Source organism: Hemiscyllium ocellatum, chromosome 24 (assembly GCF_020745735.1).
Source record: "Hemiscyllium ocellatum isolate sHemOce1 chromosome 24, sHemOce1.pat.X.cur, whole genome shotgun sequence".
In the NCBI taxonomy this organism is placed as follows: Eukaryota; Metazoa; Chordata; class Chondrichthyes; order Orectolobiformes; family Hemiscylliidae; genus Hemiscyllium; species Hemiscyllium ocellatum.
In genome coordinates, this window is record NC_083424.1 from 33,325,712 (window position 1) to 33,339,794 (window position 14,083).

Consider the following 14,083-nt stretch of genomic DNA (forward strand, 5'->3'; position numbering starts at 1 on the left):
GCAAAGGGGCATATGTCAGATTAAGAGAGAGGTCAAAATTATAGCAATTAGGAGTTCAATGTAGGAAAGTCTGAGGTCATCTACTTTTCACATAAAAATCAGAGTATTTTCTAATAATCTAGGATCTCTGGAAGAGCATGACCATGGCACAAATCGCTAAGAGCTGGACTGGTAAACTAAGTAAAAGGGGAAATAAGGGTCCTTATTTCAGGAAGACTAGAAGGAATGGAAGTTACTTTATAGTTTTTACAAAGATTTGGTTAAATCTTATCTGCAGTATTACATTCAGTTCTGGGCTTTAAGAAGACGATATTATTCTATGTGGATGTAACATAATTCTAACAAAGCTAAAAGGATTTAAATTATGGAGGCAGATTGTGTAGACTAGGCTTGTATTCTTCTGAATAGAAAGAGGATTAAGGAGTGATCTGAACAGGGATGTTTACAGTTAAATAATGTGATAAGAGTAGACAGACATGAATTATTTTCTTTACTGGATAAAGTCCAGGAGAATATAATCTTAAACTTAGAGATAAGCCATTGAGTGGACTACATCAAAAGTAGTTGAAATATGGAACTTTCGCCCCAATATGCTGTTGAAGCAAAGTCAATGTGAAATTACAAATTAAGATTCATACTTTCTGTCATGCCAAGATAGTTAGGGTTATGAGTAGGTGCAGTTAGGATCTAATTAGCTGTGATCTAATTGAAAGGCAGAACAGGTTTAAGGAGCTGTCACTTTTATAGAATAAATTAAAATATTAATGTACATGTCAGCCAAAATACACTTCTATTTCATTTTTGTAAGGATATAAGTACCCCTGGCAGCATTTGTTGACCATTCATAGTTGCCCTTGAACTGACTGGTTTTCTAGGTCATTATGGAGGTCAGTCAAGAGTCAGCCACATTGCTGTGGGTCTGAAGCCACATGTGGATCAGATGAAGATGGCAGATTTCCTTCCCTAAAAGGACATTGAGCCAGAAAGACTTTTAACAACAAATGACAAAGATTACATTAATATTTTTGGTTCCAGAATTTTGGTAAAAATTGAAATCAAATCATACCATCTGCCATTATGGGATTCAAACAGAAGTCCCCAGCAGTAGCTAATGTCACTAATCCAGTGATATTACCACCACATCACCCTCTCCCTGGTAACATGGGCTTGCATTTCCCAATCAAAATATCAAGTCAGTTATAGAATCATAATTATACAGAACGGAACTGGACCCTTCGGTGCAACTCATCCATACTGACCAGATATCCTAAATAAATCAAATCCAGTTTGCCAGCATTTGGCCCCTACCCCACTAAACCATTCCTATTCATATACCCATCCAGACGCCTTTTAAATGTTATAATTGTACCAGCGTCCACCAATTCCTCTGGCAGCTCATTCCAAACATGCACCATCCTCTGCGAGAAAACAATTACCCCTCAGGTCAGTTTTAAATTTTCCCCTCTCACCTTTAAACTATGCCCTCTAGTTTTGGACTCCCTACCCTGGCGAAAAGACTGCAATTATTCACCCTATGTATGCCCCTCATGATATTACAAGCCTCTATAAGGTCACCCCACAGCCTTCAATGCTCCAGGGGAAAAAGCTCCACCCTATTCAGTCTCTCCCCACAGCTCAAACTCTCCAATCTCGGCAACATCTTTATAAATCTTTTCTGAACCCTTTCAAGTTTCACAACACCTTTCCTAAAGCAGGGAGCCCACAATTGAACACAGTACTCCGAAAGTATCCTTAACAACGTCGTATACAGCCTCAGCATGACTTCCCAACTCCTATATTCAATGCACTGACCAATGAAGGCAAGTGCGCCAAATGCCTTCTTCACCACTCTCCCTACCTGCAATTCTACTTTCAAGGAATTATGAACCCGCACCCTTGGGTCTCTTTATTTGGCAACATTCCCCAGGGCCAGACCATTGACAGCATAAATCCTGCCTGGATTTACCTTACCAAAATGCAAAATCTCACAATTATCATTAAACTCCATCTGTCACTTCTTATTCCACTGACCCATCCGATCAAAGTCCCATTGTACTCTGAGATAACCATCTTCATTGTCTACACCATTAGTTTTGGTGTTATCTTCACTACTCCTTCATTCATTTCCAAAATCATTTATAAATGGTGAAAAGCAGTGGACCCAGCACTGATCATTGCGCACACTACTGGTCACAAACCTCCAATTCGAGAAACAACCTTCCACGATCACTCTGTCTCTACCTTCAAGTGAATTTAATATCCAGTTGGCTAGCTTCCCTGGAATCTGTGTGATCTAACCTTGCTGATCAGCTTACAGTACAGAACCTTGTTGAACGCCTTGCTAAATTCCATATAGTCAACATCTACTGCTCTGCCTTCTTCAATCTTCTTCGTCACCTCTTCAAAAAACTCAATCAAGTTAGTGAGACATGATTTCCCATGCACAAATTTATGCTGACTCTCCCTAATCAGCCCTTGCCTTTCCAAATGTGCCTAAGTGCTGTCCTTCCGAATCCCATCCAACAACTTACTACACCTCTGACGTCAGGCTCACCCCTCTATACTTCCCCGGTTTTTCCTCACCACTTCTGTTAAATAATGGCACCGCATTAGCCAACCTCCAGTCTTCCATCCCCTCATCTGTGGCTATCAGTGATACAAGTATCTCAGCAAGTGGCCCAACATTCACTTTCCTAACTTCCCAAAGTTCTGGGATACACCTGATCATGTCACAAGGATTTATTCACCTTTACAGGTTTCAAGATGTCCAACTCCTCTTCTGTAATATGGACACTTTTCAACATATTACTATTTATTTCCCCGAGTTGTCTAGCTTCTATATCCTTCTTCACAGTAAATACTGATGCAAGATACTCATTTAATATCTTACCCATTATCTCTGGTTCCACAGATAATGACCTTGTTGAACTTCAAGGGGGTCTATTCTCTCCCCAGTTACTCCTTTCTCCTTAACGTATTTGTAGACTCTCTTTGGATTCTCCTTAACCCTACTTGCCAAAGCTATGTCCTCTTTTTGCCTTCCTAATTTCCCTCTTAACTATAATACTATTGCCCTTATACTCCTCTAGGGATTCACTCCATCCCAGCTGCCTATACCTGACATATGTCTCCTCCTTTTTCTTGATCATAGGCTCAATTTCCCTCGTCATCCAGCATACCTTACACCTACCAATCTTTCCTTCACACTAACAGAAGCATATTGTTTCTGAACTCATTTTTAAAGGCCTCCCATTTTCCACCTGTTCCTTTACATGTGACTAGCTTCTCCAAATCAACTTAAGAAAAGTAATTGCCCAATACTGTCAGAATTGGCCTTACTCCAATTTACAACTTCAACTTTTAGATCAAGTCTATCCTTTTCCATATTTTAAAACTTGATGAAGAAAAATTGACTTTTTAAACAAATTTAAGAGTTTCTGTGAACCAGACACTAAAGGATTGAAATCTAGTACAGAGAAAACTAAGGACTTAGGCAAAAGAGATTACTGCATTGAAATATTCAAGATTATGAAGGGGTTTGTAAGGGTATATACTGAAACGTTTTCTCTGGCTGGAGAATCTAGGACAAGGGAACACAGTTTCAGAATATGAGATCAATCATTTAGAACTGAGTTAAGGAGAAATTAAATCACAAAAGATTGCCAAACTTTTGAATCTCAACCTAAGGGTTGCAGATGTGCCACCACTGAATATCTTTCAGGGCTAAGCAGAGTTTTGATGTCTCAGGGAACGGAGGGTTACAGGGTAGGAAAATAGAATTGGAACCCAAAATTAGCCATGATCATTGTGAATGGCAGACCTTGCTCAATGGGCCATATGATCTTATCCTGCTTCTTTTGCTTATGTTCTTAAAAATTTAATTGCGGTGCTAAGTACATGCAAGCTTAGGCCATATACATGGTTCATATTTACAGAGCAGTAGATTAATGATTAAATCATTGCCCAACTGACTGTACAGCAAACAAAATTCCTTGCTTGTTCGTATCATAATTTGTAATGATCTTACTTCAGATGAGCAGATTTTCAGCTTGAAGTTTACCTTCCCAATGGCTGCTCTTCAGGGATGGACCTTGGAATTGGATAAGGTGCACAATGGTCATCAGCAGGTGTTGAAGGAGATGAATTGGGGATGTACACTGCACTCCAAAGCATCAAATTCCTTACATGGCACACTGGATGCAGTACCTGTTTTAAACAATTAAATGTTTTGATTGGCTTATGCAACCTACAGATGTTGTTCTTTGAATTTGTTTCCTTTTATAATACAGTACTTTAATTAAACAAACAAAATCTAATTGGAACTGTACAAAATTGTATACTTTACTGTCAATAAAAATTGAGCATCAGGTGCTAAAAACACATAAGAAAAGTGATTGTAATCAGGACCTTACTAAAATGTCATAAAATTGATCCCAGGAATGAAAATGGGAACACAAAAGTAGCATACTGCAAATGTTAGAAAGCCAAAACAAAAACTGAAATTGCTAGAAATGCTCAGAAGATCAGGCAGCATCGGTAGGGAGAAAAGAGTTAACATTCCGAGTTGAGTGTACTTTCTGGTTCTCAAATGCCATTTCTAAGCACTGAACAATGCAAAGATAACATTCTTAGATTCTATACAATATGACTAAACTAACAAAGATCGGATCTTCTATATGCCTTCACTTCTCGCCTTAGTACAACTGCCAAACCTTAAACAGACCATCGTTCGCAGCAAACTGCCCAGCCTTCAGGGCAACATCGATCACCACACCATACAACCCTATCATGGCAACCATAGCAAGGCATGTCAGAGTGTCGCCATGGATACTACCATTATACGTGGGGACACCATCCACCACTTGCACGGCAAGTACTCATGTACCCCGACCAACATAGTTTATCTCATACGCTGCAGGCAAGAATTCTCTGAGGCATGATATATTGGCGAGACCAAACAGACACTACGACAATGGATGAATGGACACCACGCAATGATTACCAGACAGGGATGTTCCCTCTTAGTTGGGGAAAGTTTAAATGGTCAAGGACACTTGGCCTCGGATCTTCGGGTGACCAACCTCCTAGACGGACTTCAGAATACACAATGCAGAATTGCCAAGCAAAGGCTGATAGCCAGGTTTGTTACACATGAGGATGGCCTCAATCAGGATCTTGGGTTCATGTCACACTACAGGTGAGCGCACTTCACTCACTCACACTCTCACAGACACATTGACATACCTGCCATAATCTCACACACACACACCCTCTCATGGCCATTGTCACATTCATGCATACACTGAGTCTATCAAGCACGCGCGCACACACACACACACACACACACACACACACACACACGCGCCTACGGGGTGAATTTGCAGATTTGTATTTGCAGATACATTCTATTTTGTTCAAAAAGCACACACTCAAAAAGGCAGTCAGTCATGTGACATTTTATAAATCCCTACCTTGGAAATAGAACCAGTTTGACTCAAGGTTGAGATGCAGACGACTCTAACATCACACATTTAATTCATTGTCTGAGCTGAGATGTTGCTTTTTTTTTAAAAACGTTCAGTTATCTTGGGGCTGTGACTTGAAAGAAGTTCTGAGATTTACATATTAATCACTCAAAACCTGCATCCCCATTCTAAGTATCCAAAGACTTAACAGCAATTTAGGTTTGTTTAATACTTTGCATCAGTTGCCTGACACCTTGATCTTCTACTATAAATGTGCATCCTATGATGCTGCCCCACTAGCTACCTGATGAAGGAACAGCACTCCGAAAGCTTGCACTTCCAAATAAACCTGTTGGACTATAATCTGTTGTTGTGTGATTTTTAATTTTGTCCACCCCAGTCTAACACCGGCACCTCCACATCATCTGTATAATCTAATGAGAGATTATTTACAGAGGAACCTCGATTATCTGGCATTCGATTATCCAAATTTTGGATTATCTGAACAAGATCGTAAGGTCCCAATGCTTCTTAAATTGTGTTATCAGGCATTTGATTATCCAAACAAAATAGTCCCCGCTCATGTTGTTTGGATAATTGAGGTTCCTCTGTATATTGAATTAAAGTTTCTCAAAATAATTAAAGCACAAGGAATGAAATGTTAGTTTATGTACCACAATCATTTTACAGAAACCAAACGTACAGTTTCAGACTGTGAGGTGTACAGGAGGTTTTTAAAGGATTTGTTAGCAGGCCTCAGGAGCGACCAAACAGAGCAGGTTCTTTCCTGAGTGTGTTTCTCTTCACGCTCCTTTGCACTGTTGCACAGGAATGTTCCAAAAAGGCAAGAATATGTATGCTGTACCAATTTAGCCTAGAATAAACAGATAGGAATAAATTAATGAATTTGTTAAATTTTGGCAAACCTGTCTACTCCAAAGGAAAGGACCATCAGAAGAAAAATCTACTTACAAGGAATGCTTCATTAAACTCAAATGAACAAGGAAACTGTCTCTGTAACTGATGGACACAATCAAGCCACTGAAGAAATACAGGACAGCGCTCATTGAGATCATCTGAGTTTTCACCATGACCACACCGATCAGCAAATTTATGACCAAAATCCAGCCACTCAGTTTCCACCAATATCTGAAAACCCTGAAAAATATGTAATTGTTTGTGTTAGAATTCATGCAGCATGTGCATCGTTAAAAATACTGGGCTTTGTCAAGACTGAAAATTCATTTTTGCTCTGATTTTAGAACATGACCCCTTGTTTTGGAGCATGAACTAAAACTACAGCAAAGACATCTATGTGTGGAACTGCAGGAGATGGGAGAGATACTAAACAAATATTTTGCATGTGTTTACTGTAGAGAATGACATGGAAGACACAGAAGGTAGGGAATTAAATAGCAACATCCTAAAAAATGTCAATATTAGAGGTAGGGATGCTGGATGTCTTAAGATGCATAAAAGGTGGATAAATCCCCAGGACCTCATCAGATGTACTCTAGAACTCCATGGAAAGTGAGGGAAGTGATTGCTGGGCTTCTTGTTGATATATATATATATATATATATTGATAGGCACAGTTGAGGTGGTGGAAGACTCGAGGTTGGGTAACGTGGAGCCACAATTTAAGAAAGGTGGTAAGGAAAATCCATGGAACTACAGACTGGTGAGCCTGACATCAGTGGTGGGCAAGTTGCCACAGGGAATCCTGAGGGACAAGAATTACATGTATTTGGAAAAGCAAGGACTGATTAGGAATAGTGTGTGGGAAATCGGGTCTCACTAACTTGATTTGAGTTTTTTGAAGAAATAACAAAGAGGATTGATAAAGGTGGAGCAGTGGACATGATCTATAATGGACTTCAGTAAGGTGTTCAACAAGGATCCTCATGGTTGATTGGTTAGCAAGGTTAGATCTTGTGGAATACAGCAAGACTAGCCATTTAGATACAGAACTGGCTCAAAGGTAGAAGGCAGAGGGTGGCAATAGAGGGTTTCTTTTCAGACCAGAGGCCTGTAATCAGCAGTGTGCCACAATGATTGGTGCTGGGTCCACAGCTTTTCGTCATTTATATAAATGATTTGGATGTGAACACAGGGAGGTATAGCTAGTAAGTTTGCAGATGACACCAAAATTGGAGGTGTAGTGGACAGTGAAGAAGGTTAACTAAAAGTATAAAGGGACTTTGATCAGATGAGCCAATGGGCTGAGGAGTGGCAGATGGAGTTTAATTTAAATAAATGTGAGATGCTGTATTTTGGTAAGGCAAACTGAGGCAGGACTTATTCACATAATTCTAAGGTCCTAGGGAATGTTGCTGAACAGAGACCTTGGAGTGTAGGTTCATAGCTTCTCGAAAGTAGAGTCACAGGTAGACAGGATATTGAAGACGACAATTGGTATGTTTACCTTTATTGGTAGTGCATTGAGTCTAGGAGTTGCTAAGTCATTTTGTGATTGTACAGGACATTGGTAAGGCCACTTTTAGAATACTGCATGCAATTCTGGTCTTCCAGACATAGTCAGGATGTTGTGAAACTTGAAAGGGTTCAGTAAAGGTTTACAAGGATGTTGCCAGGGTTAAATGGTTTGACCGATAGAAGAGGTTGAATAGGCTAGGGCTATTTTCTCTGAAGCATGAGAGGCTGATGGCTGACAAGACAGAGGTTTATAAAATCATAAGGGGTAAATAGGCAAGGACTTTGCCCCTGGGTGGGGAGTCCAAAACTAGATGGCATAGGTTTAAGGTGAGAGGGAAAAGATTTAAAAAGGGACCTGGGGGAAATTTTTCTCACAGAGAATGGTGCGTGTATGGAATGAGCTGCCAGAGGAAGTGGAGGAGGCTGGTATAATGATAACATTTAAAAGGCATCTGGATAGGTATATGAATAGGAAGGGTTTAGAGGGATATGGGCAAATTTGACTACATTTAATTAGGATATCTGGTCAGCATGGACAAGTTGTACCAAAGGATTTATTTCCATGCTGTATAGCTCAGTGACTCCTGGATTTAAAAAAAATATTTTTAGATATATACTCAATAGCATGGCCTTGAAACAAGTTACTCACCTCGTGATGTTAAGAGTTCGTCAATTAAAAAAAAATGTTGTTAATCTTTATGCATATTTGATCAAGTTTGGATAAAAGCACCTATTCCACTCAATGCTTCCAACTGGAACTTTAATAGCAATTTTGTTTATTTTAAACAGAAAATTATACCAAACAGACTTTTTCTTGAACATATTCAAAGTAGTACATCAGTATTACTTAATAATTTCAACAACGCTTAAATGATGAGAAATCAAGTGTAAAGAAAGTATGTGCTGCTGTGATTTTTTTCCCCCAACTATTAAATGTAGTATTTTCATGGAAAAAGTTAATATTTTGAGGCCGAAAATGCATTTTATCACCACTAATAATATAATGCACAATATGACTTTTTAAAAAAATCATCTCCAAAGTTTCACTCATTATACAAGAAAATCATTTTGTAAAATATTTTCAAGTTCAGTTATTAAACACAGCTTTTGAAAATGTACCATTTTTGCAAAATCACCCTGAATATCTTTAAACTTTACCTTTCCTAACTGGCACTGCTTCTTTAAAACCTGCTAATGCAACTTTTCAACATAGTAAGTTACAAAAGAAATGAACAGATACACACACACCTCTATGGTTCTGTAGTAAGGATCCAGGAGTAATTTTGATAGAGCCACAATTTGTGGTGTTCGGTCCCAGCCATCAGAACAGTGCACCAGAACAGGCCGCTGGTCACGATCGACTGCATTAATTACAAGTAGCGCTGCTTTTAAAAGCATGGATAGATGCTGAAGCCATTTGGTACTTTCTAATGCTGATAACCAACTGCTGATCAAAAATCAAATCAATTAGGAAAATATTTTAGAGATTTTGTGTGTCCCTTTGCATCAAACAATTAAACCAATTAATTGAGATCGATTTCAACCTCTTATTGAGTACCAAATACTGATAGTTTTCTCAAAAATAAATTAAAACTATAAGCATAACATTGTCTGTCTAAAAATACCTTGCATTCACTTTCCATATAATTCAAACATGTAACAAAAAAATGAAAATGCTTAAAATTTTCCACTTGAGTTTTAAAAAAAACACTTACTTGGCAGGATCTGGCATCTGTGTACAAAGAAATCTCAATGACTGAAAACTCTTTCGAATGGAGTGAATGTTTGCCATACCCATAAATACTACTTCACAGTTAGGGTAATATTCTGCAACAGAATTTGCATTTGGGAAATGAAAGTTATTATTAAAACAAAAAGCCAAAGCCATCTTTTTATAATGTCAACATGTAATGAGGAATGATCTCAACTATTCCCAAATGACTGGAGTAATTTCTTAAGAATAGGTCAAAGTTTTCTGACTCTGGCTTTACTAGTGCATAATTGTGTTTCAATAAAGTAAAGGAGTGAAAAATTATGTATTGTTAAATGCAAACAGAATGGAATGGTAGTGCAAAGTCAAGCACAAAAATGAATTTTATGAGCCTTACAGGCTCCAAGCATTTTCCTAATATGCCTGTGTGCTTAACTCCCTACACAATACTTTCATAAGTTCTTCATGGGTACATTCATGAGTATCTAAAAAATGGTATTGACAATAGTTGTGAGCACAAGACATTTTTAATTCCTTTTTCCCCACTGTTAGAAGACATACTCTCACATTAGGGATAGTTAGGTTGAACGTAAAGCTGAAGCTTCTACTTTGCCACACCATCAGAAAAGCTCCCTCAGTACAACATGGCAATTTTTTCCCCCCATTTCTACACATGTTCCTGTGAGAAGATGATCACAAGATAATTGTCACAGACTCCTTTTATTCCATCAAATCAGAATTAACTATTTAAAATGTTTTTAAAATTATTTCAGGGACCTTTCTTCTTTGCCACTTTGTGCCCTTCTGTGAATTCCACCAAGAAACCAGAGTGGCTTAGTTATTAAAGGCAGCCAGGTCAGGTTACTATGAGGAAGCTGCAAGTTAATTTTTTCACCCAAAGGTTGGTAAAAATATGGAACATGCTGCCTGGGGAAGTGGTAGATATAGGTACTTTGAGCATTTAAGAAGCATCTAGATGAATACCTTAAAAGCCAGAGCATGGTAGGCTATGGACCAACTGCAGGTAGTTGCGATTGATTTAGTTTGTTGGTCAGTGTGGACATGATGGGCTGAAGGGCCTTTTTATGTGCTGTATCACTACATAAATAGAGGCATAATATAAAAGCAAGGAAGTATTGCTACACCTCTGCAAATCATTAGTCAGGCCACATTTGTAGTATTGTGTTCAATTCTGGGGACCTTCTGAAAGGAAGGATATTAAAGTCCTGGAGTGAGTACAAAGGAGATTAACTAGAATATTGCTTAGAATGAGAGATTTTAGAAATAAGGAACGATTAGAGAAATTGGAATTATTATCCTTGGAGCAGAGAATATTAAGAGGTGGCCTTATTGAGGTGTTCAAAATGATGAACACTATTGACAAGGTAAAGAAGGACATTCTGTTTCCACTAATTGCTAGGTCAGTACCTACGGTCACAAATATAAAACTGTCAGCAAGAGCTAGGAATGAGATGAGGAGAAACTTCTTTACTCAGGGTTGTTAGGATTTGGAACGGCTACCTGGAATAGCACTGGAGATGGACTGACAGGAAGTTTTCAAAAGAGAACTAGATATATATTTGAGTATGAAGAATTTAGAGGGCTACAGAGATAGGGCTAGAGAATAGAACTAGCTGGATAATTCTTTCAGGAACTGGTACAGACATGATGGGTCAAATGGTCTCTTTCTGTACAGTAAAAATTTCATGATTCTAAACATGTTTCCACTGATGGGTGAGTGCCGAACCAGAGGACACAGCTTAAAAATACGGGGTAGACCATTTAGGACAGAGATGAGGAGAAACTTCTTCATCCAGAGAGTGGTGGCTGTGTGGAATGCTCTGCCCCACAGGGCAGTAGAGATTCAGTCTCTGGATTCGTTTAAGAAAGAGTTGGATAGAGCTCTCAAGGATAGTGGAATCAAGGGTTATGGAGATAAGGCAGGAAAGGATACTGATTAAGGATGATCAGCCATGATCATATTGAATGGTGGTGCAGGCTCGAAGGTCAGAATGGCCTACTCCTGCACCTATTGTCTATTGTCTATTGTAAACAATGATCTAAGCAACTGGGGTAATGATGAATGGTCTGAGTCTCCAAGGCACAGCAGTTGTTAGATACCTTTTGTTTGTCATTTACATAAACAATTTTGATGAAAATACAGTAGGCATAGTTAGTAAGTTTGCGGACAACACCAAAATTGGTGGCATTGCAGACAGTGAAGAAAGTTTTCTAAGATTACAAAGAGATCTTGATCAAATGGGTCAATGGGCTGAAAATATGGAGTTCAATCTGGATAAATGCGAGGTATTGCACTTTGGTACAACAAACAAGGGTAGGACTTATATAATTAATGGCAGGACCTTATTGTAGAACAGCGGGGCCGAGGGGCATAGGTACATAATTCCTTGAAGTTTGCATCACATGTAGACAGGGTGGTTAAAAAGGCATTTGGCATGCTTATCTTCGTTGTTCAGTCCTTTCAGGATAGGAGTTGGGATGTTATGTTGAGATTGCACAAGATATTGGTGAGGCCTCTTCTGGAATACTGTGTCCAGATCTGGTTGCCCAGTTACCAGAAGGATATTATCAAGCTGGAGATATTTCAGAAGAGATTTACCAGGATGTTGCCAGGTATGGAGAATGTGAGTTATGAAGAAAGACTGGATAGGCTGGGACTTTTTTCACGGTAGTGTAGGAGGTTGACAGCCGATCTGAAAGAAGTTTATAAAATAATGAGGGGTATAGATTGAGTTCATGGTAGTTGTCTTTTCCCTGTGATGGGGGATTTCAAGACTAGGAGGTACACCTTTAAGGTGAGAGTAGAGAGATTTTAAAAAAGTATAAGAAGCAATTTTTTTTTTTACACAGAAGGTGGTTTGCGTGTGGAACGAACTTCCCAAGAAAGTGGTGGATGCAGGTACAACATTTAAAAGATGTTTAGAAAGTTATATGAATAGGAAAGATTTGGAGGGATATGGGCCAGCAGCAGGCAGGTGGGACTAGTTTAGTTTAAGACCATGTTCAGTCTGGACCGGTTGGACCAAAGGGTCTGTTTTCGTGTTGTATGATTCCATGTCAGGTTTGTAATGGTTAAACTATAAAGTAACTGTTTAATTCATGACTGAATGAGTTTGGAGATACCTAATTAGCATTCCAACTTGGATGGAAGTCAAATGTGATTCACTACGCCATGGAGACAGGTTTTCAGAGGCTAAGAGTCGATAGGAAGCCACAGCAGGATTGGGTGTAGGTTTTCCTGGAAAGTCTGCAAGGTTCTGACAGAAAGAAGACAGTGATGGGCAGCAAAGTTCTATTCTGGATCAGTGGTGCTGGAAGAGCACAGCAGTTCAGGCAGCATCCAATGAGCAGTGAAATCGACGTTTTTTTTTCACACACTTTCTATTGAGGTGAAAACCAAAGTTCCTCTTGTTTCCTTGCGGCTCAGATAAATAATAAAGTTTTTTTTGCATTGTTCAATGCTTAAATGTCTCTTGTGTCTAGGTGACAAGGAATGGAGTAATCACTTGGATTGACTTTATTAATAGATAATTTAGCCCTAAAGTTTTAATGTCAAGACCACCCAAAGTTGTGTCACAAACTGTTTTTCATCTGAGCAATTCAAACTCAGGATTTAATAGTGAAAAGGGGAGTGCTTTAACTTATTATGCCTTGCAAACTTCGAAGTAGGTTATTTACAAATAGCTTAAAATTATCAAAGTTACAAAGTAGGCACAGTAAAAACCAATATAGTTCATTCAATTGTTAATTTCTGGTATTAATCAGCAATCTCTTGATCCAAAAATCTGCTAATATTAGCGTCCAAAATGCTGGTTGGCCATTTCTTTAAAACTTGAAATGCCAGCTATATCAATTTCAATCTATAATCTATTCAGCATTATTATTTACATTTCCTTGCTGATACTCACCAGGACATTCACACCCACCACCCTTTGCCCTGTTAGCTACTGCTGCTGCATATGACCTAGCATCCAAAATCAAAAGTTTGTGTGGTGGACTGCATAAATTTTCTACTCCAGCTGGATTAGTCATTGAAGAATCTAGAATGAAAAGACAATTAGCCTTAGTTTGTGCCATGATGTGGTGTTGTTGTGGGTTGGACAAATTTAAAAATCACATACCACTAGGTTATAGTCCAACAGCTTTATTTCAACTAGGATGAAAATCAAATGTGATTCACTATGCCATAGAGACAGGTTTTCAGAGGTCAAGAGTCTATAGGAAGCCACTGCAGAGGGCAGTGACTTGACAGAAATTCTTGGATTTGCATATTAATCTTTTGGAACATGCATCTCCACTCTAACTGATTAAAGATTTAACAGCAATCTCAGGTTTGTTCAATACATTCGTTTCAGTTTATGACTTTTGATCTTTTACTTAAAAATTCTGTGTTGGATGTCTCCTCTGTCACTAGCACCTGAAGGAGGAGTGAGGCTCTGAAAACCTGTGT

General features: G+C 38.7%; 1 protein-coding gene across 6 annotated transcripts in view; it reads right to left on the reverse strand.

The window, feature by feature from the left end:
• The window catches only part of mtmr3 (myotubularin related protein 3), a 124,138-nt gene that overhangs the window by 27,865 nt on the left and 82,190 nt on the right, over window positions 1–14,083 (reverse strand). For 4 of the 6 annotated variants that reach the window (XM_060843677.1, XM_060843674.1, XM_060843678.1 and 1 more), the window contains 6 exons: window positions 13,542–13,673; window positions 9,617–9,728; window positions 9,150–9,348; window positions 6,438–6,623; window positions 6,169–6,339; window positions 4,061–4,206 (listed from right to left, as the gene is read on the reverse strand). In XM_060843677.1, coding sequence (XP_060699660.1) covers window positions 4,061–4,206; window positions 6,169–6,339; window positions 6,438–6,623; window positions 9,150–9,348; window positions 9,617–9,728; window positions 13,542–13,673 — 946 coding nt within the window. The remainder of the gene's footprint in view (window positions 1–4,060; window positions 4,207–6,168; window positions 6,340–6,437; window positions 6,624–9,149; window positions 9,349–9,616; window positions 9,729–13,541; window positions 13,674–14,083) is intronic. The other 2 variants (XM_060843680.1, XM_060843676.1) reach the window with 1 other exon arrangement.